Source organism: Coenobita brevimanus, chromosome 47 (genome assembly GCF_032717465.1).
Source record: "Coenobita brevimanus isolate Jiangsu-jjx chromosome 47, ASM3271746v2, whole genome shotgun sequence".
NCBI lineage: Eukaryota > Metazoa > Arthropoda > Malacostraca > Decapoda > Coenobitidae > Coenobita > Coenobita brevimanus.
In genome coordinates, this window is record NC_137000.1 from 7,877,060 (window position 1) to 7,893,152 (window position 16,093).

Here is a 16,093-nt window from a genome sequence, read left to right on the forward strand (position 1 = left end):
GTATGTATGAGGGTACTAAGGCTCCAGTGCGTGTGGACAGTGAACTGAGTGAATTTTTCTGTTTGAAGGTTGGATTGAAACAGGGATTTGTCATGTCTCCATGGTTGTTCAATCTGTATATGGATGGGGTTATAAAAGAGGTACAAGGTAGGGCAATGAATGTTGAAGCAGCCCTAATGAGAGAGGGCAGTGTTTGGAAACTCCCTGTACTGTTGTTAGCAGATGATACCGTATTGTTTAGTGAAGACGAAGGGGAGCTGCAAGGCTTGGTGAATGAGTTTGGAAAAGTGTGTAAGAAATGGAATCTAAACATGAATGTACGAAAGAGAAATGTTATGGTCTTCGAGAGAAATGAAGTCAATGAATGTACAGTGAGGTTGGATGAAGAGGAATTGGAAAATGTGAGTGCACTGAAGTACTTGGGCAGTGTGATGAGTAAGAATGGAAGTTTAGAGGGTGAAGTGCTTGAAACGGTACAACAAGGAAGAAAGGCTGTTGGTTCTCTGAAAGCAGTGATATGAAACAGGGAAGTGAGTGCGGAAGTAAAAAAAAAAGTCACTGCATGGCACTATTGTGATACCACCTCTATCGTATGGAAGTGAAGCTTGCACCTTGTTTGATGGACACATCAAGACTGAGAGCAATGGAAATGAGTTATCTGAGAGGAGCATGTGCAGCCACATGGAGAGACAGACTGACAAATGAGGAAGTGAAGGAGCATTGTGGTGTGGATATGGATGTGATAGAAAGTATAAGGAGAAATACACTCAGGTGGTTTGGCCACATGGAGAGGATGGAGAGTGACAGACTGACATGGAGAGTATGTGAGTGAGGTGGAGGAGGGGAATGGGAGGGGGAGGCCAAGGATGAGATGGAGGAATGGAGTGAAGAGGTATATGAGAGAGGGGGGTGTGTGAGCTGGAAGCAGGGCAGTGAAGTGGCGGGGGACAGGGCGACATGGAGGCGATTTGTTTGTGGCAACCCCTTCGGGATTAAGGTGTCTGGCAATGGATAGATAGATAGACATACCGGTATATGAATACCATCCTCACAGATATTTTAGCAGTTACCAGAGGGTGGCTGAGCCATGAGCACAACACTCTTCACCAAGTGATCACTATTTAATGCTTGGGTTTGGTTCTGGGAGGTGGTGCCTGGAGTGGTGGTAGTAGCAGGTTGGTAGAGACACACCTCCTCTACAAGTGAGGGGTTTGGTCCTAAATTCAAGTGGCTGATCTTGCCCACTTGTGCTCCTCCTTGTTCTCTACGAACCACTGACACCTGACAGTGCTCTGGTGGGCCTAAGTGTGAGTTGTCCAAGGGTGGCACTGGACTGGTTGTGATGAGAACAGTAGAAGGCAGATTATCTTCCACAGAACTAGATTTGTTTGTTACTTTAAACACACTTGAGTTACCAACATTTTGTGGGGATGCTGCAGAGGACATAATTGCTGGCTGTGTTGATACTAAATAGTCATTATTCAAGGATTCCTGTCTTGTGGACAAACAAATATTTGATATTCTTGGAGGCAGGAAGACTGTTTGATGATGGTTGAGGCTATTATCTGATACAGAATCAGTATGCAGGCTTAGGTCTGAGGCAATCACAGGTACAACAGCATGGACAATTTCAGTGCTGTAATCTGAGCTGAGTGCTTTGCCATTTTTCAAACTCTGTTTCAGTTCCACTCCTCCCTTTTCATTCAGATTAAAGTTTTCTGATTCAGCATCTAAATTAGCTAAATCCTGTCGAGGCCCAGAGACATCCTTGTCTGACGTTATAACATTTTCCTGATGTAGCTTCTCTCCTTGGGGCTGTATGAGTGTGTGAGAAAGGAGGTGGGACTTGAGGTCCTCTGTGGATGAACAGTGTGTGGCGCAGTATTGGCACTTGATTGATCCTCGTGGGAAGTGACTCCTCTCATGTCGACTCAAATTCACCTTTTGGTGGAATTTCTGCAAAGTTAAGTACAACAATTTTCAAGCAAATAAATTATTTGAACCAGTTACATCATGCCAATATTAATGAGTCAAACACAAGTACAGTACATTACATGGTGCAATAAGAAGGAAATAGTTGAAAGTGTGGTACAGTACTGTACATGATGATGCTGTAATGATAGGACCACCCTGTTGCAAAGAAAAATTGTAGATTTTATTTGCAAGAATAAATGAAAGTGATAGAGTGGGTCAGAGTCAGAGAAATATGTACTGTTTTGACAACGGAATCTGGAGATTCTTTTGTTGTGACCGCTCTGCAAGGAATTTCTTTAAAATTTTACAAGTGTTAGTAAGATGAATAAACAGATTAACAGACAGGCAGTGATTATCTGAATTTTTAAAAATACTTACAAAATGTTACCCCCAAATTATGGAAGTTTGGCCATGAAAGAAAAATTATTAACCCTAACTCCTATTTTCTACGAAGTGGTAGGTGGTGCGCTCACCATCCACTCACTTGATGTAGTGCTGCTCTCAGATGTCTGCCCTTTCCTCTCCTTCATCTTTCTTTCCTTCCATCCTCTTCTGTCTTTCCTTCATTCTTTCCTCGTCCTTCTGCCTACGGGTGACTTTACACTCCCTCTTCTGTCTTTATTTCCTTCATTTTTCCTCTTCCTTCTGCTTGTGGGTGACTCTACACTGAGTGACAAGCCAAATGGTTTCTTGTACACCAGGGAACCATTTACAATGCTGGGTGGTAACCATATAACCAAATTTTGGCGCCTTGTGATTTAGTGGGTAACTACGGCGCTCCAAATCGGATTGAGATGGTGAAGGTTTATATCCAAGGGGTAGTTGGGGTTTATTGCTCCCGTAATGCCACTCGGCGATGAGTGAGGCTGGTCACTCTTGTCTTAAATGTCAGGACCAACTTGCTTAGCCCCAGGCTCCTACGCTCCCCATGAGGCAATGTAGGATTGGATGATGAATGAATGAATGACTTTTGACGTATATAGTCCCCTTGGGTGTGTATACAGCAATCCCAGCATTTTTTCCAAGATTCCATGCATCTCTGAAGTCCTCAAATGTGACTGTGTTGAGCACCTCATACTGTTCTGCCTAGACATCCTCAATCATGCCAAAACGATGCCCTTTCAGCCAGAATTTCATCATGGGAAACAGGACGAAGTAGCAAGGGGCAATATCAGGAGAATTGGGGAATGGAGAATGATTGTTATGTTTTGGGATGCTAGGAACTACTGAACAACAAATGATATGTGGGTGGGCACATTGTCATGGTGGAGAACATAGTCACTGTTCTTCCACTTCATTATTTATGTATGGAATCTTGGAGAAACGGCTGGGATCGCTGTATACATGCCCATGGGAACCACTTTGAAGATGGTAGAAACTAGGAGTTAGGGTTAGTAATTTTTCTTTCATGGTCAATTTCCCTAAGCTTTTGGGTAGCACCTAATACAGTAAATACATATGAAAGGTATTAGACAATATCAGCCAAACTGTGCGTCCCAAAAAACTAAACATGGGATGTGAACCAATCAGAAATAAGAGCTGGAAACAACTTTGGCATCAGATAATCTATTCAATAATTTTTACAATAGTGTAAATGCAAAATACTAACCTTATTACAATACTTGCACGCAAACCTCTTAATATTAAGATGGATTAGCGAATGAACCTCAAGGGATTTACGAGTCTTGAAAAATTTGTTGCAAGTTGGGCAAGGTAGTGATGGAGGAGCATGCACTGCACGATGCTGCTGCAGCAGATCACTCCGCTGAAACCCTTTACCACACACTTCACACATCATCTCATGAGCTCCTCCCTCACCTGAAACAAATACACATTAAAAAAAAAAAATAAGTACAGTAAATTAACATCTCAATCCTGATCCTTATTTATGTCAAAAATTAATCAAACTAAGTACAATTAACATCTCAGTCTTGATCGTTATTCCCATAAAAAATTAATCAATCAGTAAAATAATAAACAGGTATACCATGGTTTGACGATGCAACTGGTTAAGTAAAAACCCATCGTTAGTTGGGGTATCGTTTCTCTGGGCAGATTGAACATGTAAAGTATACGGATGCATTTTTGAGCCTTGGGTTTCCCTCCCAACCAAGATGTAAACCCACCCAAATGAGTCCAAAATCAAGTTTAAAGCCAATCTAAATGGTCTAACAACTGTAAAACTAGTTAACCTAACACCTGCAAATAACTTACTAAAACCAACAAATAAAATCTGAAAATCGTCAAATATAAGTCTGGAAACATTCGTTTAGTAAACTGTACCCCAAAATGACAATGTTCATGCCACCTATGGCTAAAACACATTCATCTAAGTCTAAAAAAAGTTTATAAATCAACCTAAACACACAATTTTTGTCTAAAATACCATCAAAATTGGTATTAAAAAAAAAATCAAAACCCATCATTAAGCCGGGGTTTGGCCATCGTTAGGCGGAGTATGGTGGTACAGTAAGACCTCACTATAACGGACTAATTGGGGCCCAAGCCACTCTGAAAAATGAGAAATTCTGATAAAAGCGACATCCGGACTTCCCCCTGCTAACTCGGACTTTTTCCGATATATTAGACATTAGTCCAGATAGCATGAATGGTTTTTAAACTGTTTTGACTATCACTGCGGTACTGTACTGTGTTACAGCTATACTACATTAATCAAACAGTATAATATTTATAATAATACTGTACTGTACACTGACAAACATGTCTTTTATTTGCCTTATTGTGGTGAACATAGCTGCAGTGGTCAGGCAGTCCGGTCTGCTTCTGGCTTTATCAGACTTTTTCCACTATATAGGAATTTAGTCTGGTAGCTCCTCGATTCTGATAAAAGCAAATGCCGGTCTATTGAAGTCCGTTATATCAAGGTTTTATTGTATTTCTACCCCCATCGCTAAGCCAGGTTATCGCATCAAGAGGTATTGTATATCATGGTATACCTGTACTGTACTATACAAACAGCATGGTGGAATGAAGAGGTAAGGCAAGCTGTGGCACAAAAGATGAAAGCATACAGTGAATGGAGGGGAAGCAGAGGCATGGAGGAAGTCAAGAGACAGAATAGAGTGTTATATGTAGAGATGATGAGAGGGGTGAAAAGATTAGTAAATGAGAGTAAGAAAAGAGTGGATGAGGAATCTGGAAGGAACTTGAGTGTAAACTGAAGGGAAAATAAGAAAAAGTTCTAGAAGGAGGTAGAGTTAGACAGGGTGATACGGAAGATAGTAGGGGAGTGAAAGGTAATGGTAGACTGATAGTGGAGAAGGGAGAAAATGTGAGCAGATGGAGAGAACATTTTAAGGAAATGTTAAACATTGAGAATGAAAGCAGTACGAGTATAAGTGGCTGGGGAATGGCTGGGAGAAGGAGTGTAGTGAGAAGGGAGGAAGAAATCAGTAGAATGGAAGGAAGCAATGAAGAAAGTCAAAATGGAGAAAGCCCCTGGAACTGATGGAGTGTGTGGTGAAATGCTCAAGCATGGGAGAGAGATAGTAAAATGGATGTGGAAGATGTGCAGATTGGCCTGGATGGAAGGTAGAGTTCATTGGAAGTCAGGTATAATTATTCCCCTGTACAAAGGGAAAGGGGAAAAAGAAGTGTGTGGTAATCACAGGGGCATTTGTCTTCTTAGTGCAATAGGGGCAGGATACTTATTGACAGAGTTAAGAAAATAACAGGAATTAGTTGGAGAAGAACAGGGAGGTTTTAGGAAGCAAAGAGGTGTGTAGATCAGATAGTCATTCTTAGGTCTTTAGAGGAAAAGTTTCTAGAGAAGAGGAAGAAGTTGTTTGCAGCCTTCATGGATCTGAAGAAAGCATATGAGAGTGGATAGACAAGGAATGTGGAAATACAGTACTGTATTAAGAATACAGTATGTGAAGTATATGGGAAGTTGTTGAATACTGTGAAGAATATGTATGAGGGTGCTAAGGCTGCAGAGCATGTGGATAGTAAACTGAGTGAATTTTTCTAACTGAATGTTGGATGGAAACAAGGATGTGTCATGTCCCCATGATTGTTCAGTCTGTATATGGATAGGGTTATGAAAGAGAAACAAGGAAGGACAGTGAATGTTGGAGTGGCTCTAATGAGAGAGGGCAGCATTTGGAAACTTCCTGCATTGTTGTCTGCAGATGATACTGTATTGTTAAGTGAAGGCAAAGGGGAACTGCAAGGCTTGGTGAATGAGTTTGAGAGAGTGTGTAAGAAATAGAATCTAAAGGAGAATGTAAGGAAAAGTTATGGTCTTCGAGAGAAATTAAGTCAATGAGTATACAGTGAGGTTGGATGATGAGGAAATGGAAAATGTGAGTACATTTAAGTAATTGAGTAGTGTGATGAGTAAAGACGGAAGTTTAGAGGATGAAGTGCTTGAAAGTGTACAACAAGGAAGAAAAGTTGTTGGTTCTTTGAAGGCAGTGATAAGAAACTGGGAAGTAAGCATGGAAGTAAAGAAGTCGCTGCATGATAATATTGTGATACCAACTCCAACATATGGAAGTAAAGCTTGGACCTTGTTGGAAGGACACAAGTCAAGGGTGATAGCAGAGGAAATGAGTTATTTGAGAGGAGCATGTGGAGTTACACTGAGACTGACTGACAAGTGAGGAAGTGAAGGAGCATTGTGGTGTGGATGTAGATGTGACAGAAAGCGTTAGGAGAAATACACTGAGGTGGTTTGGCCATGTGGAGAGGATGGAGAGCGAGAGACTAAAGAGGAAAGTGTATGTGAGTCAAGTGGAGGGGGAGGCGAGGGAGGAAGAGGCTATGGATGAGATAGAGGGAATGATAAGGAGAGGTATATGAGAGAGGAGTGTGTGAGTTGGGGAGAGGGAAGTGAAATGGCAGAGGACAGGGTGACATGGAGGCGATTTGTTTTGTGGCCATCCCTTATGGGATTAAGGCATCTGGCTATAGATAGAGATAGATTGACAATATAAACAAGATCATCAAGGTAGAAAAAAAATATGCACTGCTCTTCTAGACCTCTAGTCTCTTGGTGTGGATAATTAAATAAATGTAAATTACTGAGTTATGTATTCTCATCAGTATTATGCAGTGGTTTATTCTACATACAACATTTAATTATCACTGTCATTACAATTTACAGAACACAGAGACATTTTGACATGTGAGAAGATACTGGAAAACACAGGTGAATAGACGTGAGATTTATTCCCGACTAGTCATGAATGGCTTCTTTAGGGGAAGATGCCAACAGAAGTCAAAGTGAAAATTAGTTCAAAATAAATTTCACATCTACTCACACATATTTTCTTCTACTCCTTCTCACATTACCACCCATATTATCTTACCATGGGCAGAACGCATGTGGGTGTTGAAGCTACGTTTAGTTGCCAATACAGACCCACATACATGGCAAGGAAAACTACTCTGCTCCTTTTGCTTGGGCTTCTCCTTCACCTCAGCTTCACAGTGACACACATGCCGGTCTAAGCTCTCCTGTTGATCAAATATTTTTACTTGACTGATTAAAAAATTTCAAAAGGAAATGATGACTGAAGAAAGTAAATGGCTTGTCTTATGTAGGAATTCATAGTGAAGAGAATACAGTACAGTATTAACTACCGAGACTGCATGAGGGAGTGTTTGCATCTACTCATACATTAAAATAATGATGCAAGAAACCAGTATGGTAAAAGTACAAAAAGTTAACAGCGATAGTACAGGAATAGGTCAGCTGAGACATACAAGTATATGAGGACTGAGCAGATTATACCATTTAAGCTAAATGAGAAATAGTGAAACGTGGACAGAACTGAACAGATGAACTACAGTAAAACCTCACTATGACGGACTAATTGGGGCCAAAGCCATTCCAATAAAAGCGACATCCGAAATTCCCCCTGCTTTTTCCGATATATCAGGCCTTAGTCCAGATGGCATCAACTGCTTTTTTTCATTGCTGTTGCTTCAGTACTTGTTATTCAACTCGTATCCAGCAATGTACGTCCTCAAGATCCTGAATCACTCGAATACTCATCCAACGCCCATCATAAAGGTCATGACAACCATCCAGTGCTGATCCAATGCCCATCAAGATCACAACAACTACCCAATGCCCAGCCAATGCCCATCATCAAGGTCACGACAACCACCCAATGCCCATCCAGCGCCCATTATCAAGATCACAACAGCCACCCGTTCGTTCGTTTGTTTAAAGATTCCCCCCTCCTATAGAGGGGACCGGGTCCTATATTAGCCCGGTATCCTAATGCCCATCATCAAGGTCACCACAACCACCCAATGCCCATCATCAAGGTCACGACAACCAACCAATGCCCACTCAAAGCCCATCATCAAGGTCACGACAACCACCCATTGCTCAACCAACGCCCATCATGGTCACAACAACCACTCAATGCCAAGCCAATGCCCATCATCAAGGTCACAACAACCACCCAATGCTCATCCAATGCCCATCATCAAGGTCATGACAACCTACCCAAACATCCTTATCCTCTACCATCCCTCTGCCCAAGCTGGACAGAGGTCAAGCAGTCCAGACCGCTTCTGGCTTTATCAGACTTTTCCCCACATATAAAAATATAATCCAGTAGGCTCCTCAAGACCAATAAAAGCAAATTCCAGTACACCAACCCTCATTTTTTGATCGATCATTATTCGACAATTGTTGTTTCAACATTTATAAAGATATACCCTTTTTTGTTGTTCGACATGGTTATCCCCACTATTTTGACAATTCAAACTGCATGCCGCCAGACGGACCAGCTGAGTTGCCTATCTCCTGTGCTCTGCTGTGCTGATCGGTTGCCTCTTCATCCATCTGCATTTCTTTTTGGCCTCGTGGATTACTACAGCATCACCATGGCTCCACCCAAGACCCCAACTATTACCTCTGTCAAGCGCAGTCATGTCGTCACCAACCTAAGTGAGTGTTTCGCCATCACATGGTCGGGTGATGATCAGGGTTGCCAGTTCTGAACTAGGCCACATTACCAAACTCCTCAATTTTCATTACCAAATTTATCTTTCTATTACCAAATTCTAAAAGCGAGTACAGTATTTATTTTTCACTACTTATACTGTATGTACAAATGGAAATAATCACTCTCCTTATAATTAGCAGCATGCTCATTATTTTCGTGCTATATAGGCTAGCAGATTAATCAGTGAGAGCAGACAATCCACTGTCTCCATCCTCTGTATCTTCAAACATGTGAAAAATCTGTTTGGTAATGGATCATGCTGATTCATTACCTAATTGGCCCACATTTGGAGATGAAAAATACCAAATGGCAACCCTGGTGATGAATGCGCCAATTATTAACGAACGCTTTTAATGCGCGATACTACTTTGGTGCCAGTTTTACGGAATGCACATCTTGGTTTGCAATACGTTAGGTACCAGTTTGGTTTCAGCACATCCAGTTAGGATTCCACTGCTATTTATGGTTTTAAATTGAATACATTTGAGTTTGTTTGGTGTGGTAACATCATGTTCAGTCAGTGGGATCGACAATTAACTCGCTTTAGAAGGCATTCAGGAGGCTTCCTTTAATATTGTTAAGCAGGTATATTTCATTTGTCCTCCAGTAATTTTTTGATCGAAAGTCAAATGTCAATCATCTCAGATGTATGTAGTACTAAAATAATTTTCCTTGAGAACACAGGTCTAAAAGAAAACACCTCAAATCCCTGTGTCACTTTCGTTCATATATACCGGTATTTTTTCCATGCTTATTGAATACTTTTTGAATGATGAAGGTGGTCAGGAACTTAACCCCCCTACTTCTTAACAATCTTGTGGGAAAAATTGGTTCGTTATTCAACCAGTTCATTATTCAACCACTTTTTATGGAATGCATCCCTGTCAAATAGTGGAGGATAGGTATATATTGAAGTCCATTATATCGATGTTTTACAGTATGTACAGGCTGCCCTCCACATTCGTGGATTCAATTTTCGCAAATCTCGCAGATTGCCCCTGTGGAGTCAAGATTGCGTTCACGGCCACAAAGTGTAGCAGTGCGGATGCTCACGGGTCATTTCATGCCAAACCAGCCCACACCAAGCCATCGCACTCCTGCGCTCAACCGTCTCTCTTTCGGTCTGTGTCCTACCAAAATCGCAGTCACTTCGCTGCCTCCATGCTGCCACACCAAACCTCCCATAATTTCATTATTGTGCCCAATAATTGTGCGCTCACATGTTCAGAGGTAATAAGTGCATTCCTGTGCTATTAGTGAGTGAATAAGCACCCGACTGTGCGATTTACAGTACTTGTGATAACTTTGTCAGCAGAGTTTGTCCACCAAAACTTCAGGGACAGTGGTGAGTTAACTATGAATTTAATGGGTATGGTTGTAAGAAGCTGGGGTAAATATGTAGCTGATGACTTGGCTGCAATCACATAGATAAGCGCGAGACGCGCCCAGTCGCGGGAGTCTGTGGAAGTCACCAGGGATATATTTTACCCTTAGTACAGCCATACCCAGTCAAAACTTATTTGTTATTAAACTTTTTTATACAGTTGGTCTGTTACTATTTGTGATATTTTATGCAGCTTTCAGGTCCCAGATATAGTTTATTGGGTACAGTATGTACAAACTTGCTCATGGGGTGATTTGCAGTTGTAGTGGCATTTACGGGATGGTGCACCAAACATTCGCGGAAATTCCACATTCGCAGGGGTCTGTGTCCCATAACTCCGGCGAATGTGGAGGGCTGCCTGTATACAGTAGAACCTCGATATATCGAACTAACTAGGACCCAAGCCAGTCTGAAAAAAATGAAATTCCGAAAAAAGTGACACCTGAACTTCACCCCACTGACCTAGAATTTTTCCGACATGTCTGATATTTGTCCAGATCACAACAACAGTTTTTCACTGTGGTGTCATCAACTGTTCTCACTACCACTGCAGTACTGTAATGTATTATACATTCACTACAATAATCAAATGGTGTAATATATATAATAATACTGTACTGTACACTGATAAACATGTCTTACACCTTACTGGGGTGTACATAGCTGAAGTGATCGATTAGTGGAGTCTGTACAGTCGAGATGATTGTACTGGAGGGGTAGATGATACACTTATTGAACTTAAAGGCACTTATACTAAACGAGTACACCACTTTTCTAATTTTTTAGCGCTTAGAAAATGAGTACACCACTTTTCTAATTTTTTAGCACTTAGAAAATACTGTACTTTATTGTTACAATTTAATTTTAAACACCTCAGATACTGTACTGTACACTTTATATGCCTTATTATTTATGAACTTACAAACTAAAGATGTTCACTCTGCCTGTATACATCACCATCATCACTGTCATCACCATCATCTTCATCATTATTATGACCATCGGCAGCAGCAGCAGCACCAGGGCAGGAGAAGCCATTTTGTATTCCGTAGGGGGTAAAATTGTGAGATGGTAAGAGCGCCTAGGAGAATACCCACCACTGGGTCTCCATAAATCAGACTTGAATTGAAGCCTGGGTTGAGAGTGCAGGCCACTGTTGCCAACCCCCAAAAACCTCTCTGCCCTACACAGACACTAATATTACCCTACATTTCCCTTCATTACTCCATGGCTCAGGATGAAAATGATACTGTACTGTTTTCATTTATATGCTGGTATATAGCAACAACAAAAAATGTGGTTTCTCTTGTTTAATGCAAGATTTGGACCTGAGCAGCTGATGCCCTGTCAGCTGCCAGATTCATGAGATACATTTTCAATAATGATGGGTGACATTATTTATCATTGACGCAGTTTCTCTTCTGATGTACTAGACTCTAGAGAGTATTGGAGAATTTTCAAAAGGCAGGGGTTAGGATTACTTTAACCTAACTGGACCATCACACATAATTGCTAAATTCTGGCGGTTTAAGCCAAATTGTAGTGGTATTAACCTAACCTATCCTAAAGTAACCTTATCAAACCTAACCTAACCTATTTCTAACCTAACTGAACCACCTGACACAACTGCTAAATTCTAACTGCCATAATCCTAACCACTCCCCTTTTTAAATTAGTATTTTTTTTAGCAGATTCGCTTTCCGTATACAGTACTATATTATTTATCTTTTACTGTAAAATAAGTATCAGTCATACAAAAAATTTGTTATTATCCTAAATTTTGCTAAGATTTTATAAAATTAACCTACTGCCCCACAGACCAGGAAATGAGGCTGAATTACCCTATGGTTGGTAACACTGAGGCAAGCAGTGATGCTGCCAGCCCACCACTAACCAACGCACGACTACACAAACAGTGCAGACAATATTCTGATACAAAATACTTTCTCGTCCTTTCTGCGGTCCAGACAGAAGTTGCATTTTTTGGAAGTTATTCCAAAATATCAGAGACAGTAATCCCTATACAGTACTATCCGGACGCCCACTTTCTGGACACCCCACTTACCGGACATTGTGGACCTGGAACTTCAGATCCCCCCCAAATATATATAAATATATTTTTTTCCCTCCCGTAATTTGAAATTGCCGCGCAACGCTGAATAGCTGTTTACACCATGACCCCTTCATCCCTTCCTTCCTCTCCCCTCCGGGTTGCCATTTGGTATTTTTCATTACCAAATGTGGGCCAATTTGGTAATGAAAAATTCATTTGGTAATGAATCTGAATAATGCATTACCAAATGGATTTTTCACATGTATGAGGATACACAGGATGGAGATGGTGGAGTGTCTGCTCTCTCTGATTAATCTGCTAGCATACATAGCGTGAAAATAATCAACATGCTGTTAAATTTAAGGAGAGTGATTACATGTACTTCCACTTGTATATATAATTAGAGAAGAATAAATGCTAGCTTTATGAATTTGGTAATGAAAATTGAGGAGTTTGGTAATGTGGCTGTTGTGATCTGGCAACTCTGTTTCCCTGTCACCAATACTCCAACAGTTACCACTTAACTTCGATCGCGAGTGGATGCTTATCGCAGTGGATGCCACATGTGCTCTTTTTTTGTGAATAAACAGTGAATAAACTGCAATTCCTCACCAGCAGACCACACAGGAATTTACAGTGTTGTGTAGTGTTAAGAAATTAGAATTTAGAGTGCAAAGGATGAACTGTGGAGTGCAAACTGGCGGTTGAAACTGGCATGGTGCAATTAACAATGTGCAGTGTTAAACAATTATAACTCACAGTGCAAAGACTTACTGTAAGTGCAGCAAAAACTGGATTACTGTACGTGCTTCAAGAGCATTTTCACCACTGCCAAAGCCTTAAGAAGGCGGCCACAGACGTGCTGTAAGTACCCTGGCTGAGGTACAGTCACTTCTAATTCCTCATTCTTTGGTTCCTTTTCATTTATTTCATGCTTTATGTCCATTATTGGTGTGAATAGGGTCTTAAATAGCTTTAAATAGGTGCTATGCATGTCCAGTAGGGAGTTATTTAGGTGGCTTTCGAAGTTAGGCTGGGTTAGAGTCCTTAACCCTTCAAGTCTGGGTCGGGTCTTAAGACGGGTTCTCTTGATGGATTCCGGGTCGGGACTTTTGAGTAAAAGAGCCTCAGGCAACGGGTGGCATCGTTTGATACCCCCAACCTTCCACGTTGCACTCAGAGGGGTCTGGGCTCTGACGTCATATGTAAACAAACCTGCTGGTACAAATGTACCGGGTTTTAGGGTGGATTTTTTTTTTATTTTCGCATTTTATGCTCAAATAATTACCTAAAAATGACTCATAAACCATAAGATAATTTTCTACAAACAAATATATGCCTAAAATCCTTCAAAAATATGCTGTAATAACAGTACATGTGACCGATTTTTTTTCACGTCTGCAACGCGCGGAGGTTAGGCAGCGCGATTGTGCGTAGCGTGGAGTTAGAGGGAAGTCTTCACTTTTCGCCCTCAGCACAGTATTCAGATGAGATGGCAGAACCGGACAGCAATTTGCAGAACTCTGAAGTGACTAGTAGACTTGATGAAGAGAGGGAAGTGCATGACATCACCGATTTTGAAGGATTTTCCGACAGTGATACACAAACTCCGTCAACCTCAGGGGTATCAGTGAGTAGTGCTGGCGTGAAACGTAAGTTATCGCCAGGTTTGGAGTACGATAGTGATGACCAGGAGAGTGGTAGTGACAGTGAGGGGATGGCACAGGAGAGTGGTAGTGACAGTGAGGGGATGGCAGACAGTGACAGTGATGGATTTATTCCCGTGAGTGACGAGAGTGATGATGATTCAGACCTAAGTGATGATGATGATGATCCCAGGGTGTGTGACCCTCCCCGTAGGCCTGGTGGTATTGGTAGTGCTGGTGGATCTGGGTTTATCTGGGCAAATGGTGATAGATTCATACCAAATTGCTATAGATTTGATGCAACTCACAGTGGAGTGACAAGGGCTGCTGGAGTAGACAAAAACAGTTCTGAAATGGAGTATTTTCTCCTGTTTTTTGATGGTGAAATTCTTGATTATTTGGTACAAGAAATAAGTTTTTCTAATAAGAAAAGAATGTTCTGTTCAAACTATAAGAAGAAGAAAAGTTTTGTTGAATGAGAGGAAATAAGTTCTGTTCTAATTACTGGTAGCATTAGTAAAGTTCAGAAGTTGAAATTACAATTTTTTGAATATGGAAACAAGTTCTGTTTTGAAAATAATTGTACACAGAAGCAAGAAATAAGTTTTTCTAATAAGGAAAGAATGTTCTGTTCAAGCTATAAGTGAAAACACCAGATAGAAAAAAGTTGTTTGTTTACTTTCTGCGGCATCCTCATGGATTACCCATACTGCATTCATCAGCTTCATCAGCTGTAATTTCAGTAATGGGTAGGTAAAATATATTTATTTTATTATTTTTATTGATATTTCATCATTATCCATCATCCCAAACACATAAATCATAAAAATATGACATGTCAAATTTCCCGAAACTTTTGCCTCCCGGGGCATGTCTGCGGATTCTGAATTGCCTCACAGAGGGGTTAAGTACCAGTCCAGCAGGCCGGTGCCGACTTTCCGGACGGGACCACTTTCCGGACATGCCTTTGGCTCTGTTACATCGGATAGTGGAGGGATTACTGTATCAGTCCGGTCGGCTCCCGGACTCCGATAAAAGCAAATTCCGGCGTACCATGAAGTCCAGTATATCGAGGTTTTACTGTATCCCTGTGTTAGGTTATGCAGCTGACAGAATCACTGTATCTGACAGGTGATGCAGGAGCAACTTACTGATATGAAGCAAAATTAGGCAAGGTGGTTTCACCTGCAGGATGGCATTAAGAACTCTGAAGGCTTAAATAATGAGTTAGTAGATGTGTGACTTACTTCACTGGGTACAGTAATGACAGTTTCTGCAGCTTCATTTTTCGTTTATCCTACTACCACATCAGTTGCCTATAATAATTACGAAAATTAAATGCTGCTGCTGCCGTTGCTGCTACCAATGATGATGATTATGATTAAATTACGTTGTTAAAAAAAAAAAATCAATTAAATAAAACATAAAATTAACTGAAACCTATTAGAAGCTTATTCGAGCTAAAAACTTAAAATACTTAGCTAAAATTTGATGATTATTTAATTAATAAAACGTATTCAAAATTAAAGACATCAGTGCCTCATGAACCCTTGAAGCTGATTAACTAAAGTGTTTACCTTCCTGTAGTAAGATCGTCGGCATGAGGGACAGGGGTGTGGTGGTGGCCCATGAATAGCTGCATGACGGTTGAGGGCCTGGACGGAGCGGAACACAGCACCACACTCATCACAGCGCTGCTCTACTTCGCACACATGCACTTCTGTTGGCAGAAAAGAAAGTAATAATCAACCTTTATTATCTTTATCATCAAATTCATACTCTCACTCACACTCATATCTGCAGTAATGAAAAATAACCAACCCTTTTTTGTAACTAAACATATTCTAACTCACACTTATATCTGCAATACAGAAATACAGCCAATTATTTACCACCACAGCACAACACTGTTGTCCTTTACACACATGCACCCCTGGCAAAACAGAAAAACATAATTTTATTCATATTTACAAGAAAACTACTAAAGCCAGCCATCACTATGTGCCACCTTTCTTGATATCCTTGTTTGCTAATACATCCAAGTCAG

The 16,093-nt window shown here is 40.8% G+C and overlaps 1 protein-coding gene across 1 annotated transcript in view; it reads right to left on the bottom strand.

Annotated features, from left to right (window-relative positions):
- Positions 1-1,059: 1,059 nt before the first annotated feature.
- LOC145399008 (uncharacterized) overlaps positions 1,060-16,093 on the bottom strand; it is a 75,661-nt gene continuing 60,627 nt past the window's right edge. Inside the window, exons 13-16 of the mRNA XM_080271736.1 lie at positions 15,624-15,766; positions 7,308-7,455; positions 3,584-3,792; positions 1,060-1,956 (exon numbers count right to left, since the gene is read on the bottom strand). Of these exons, the coding sequence (XP_080127862.1) occupies positions 1,060-1,956; positions 3,584-3,792; positions 7,308-7,455; positions 15,624-15,766 (1,397 nt within the window). The remainder of the gene's footprint in view (positions 1,957-3,583; positions 3,793-7,307; positions 7,456-15,623; positions 15,767-16,093) is intronic.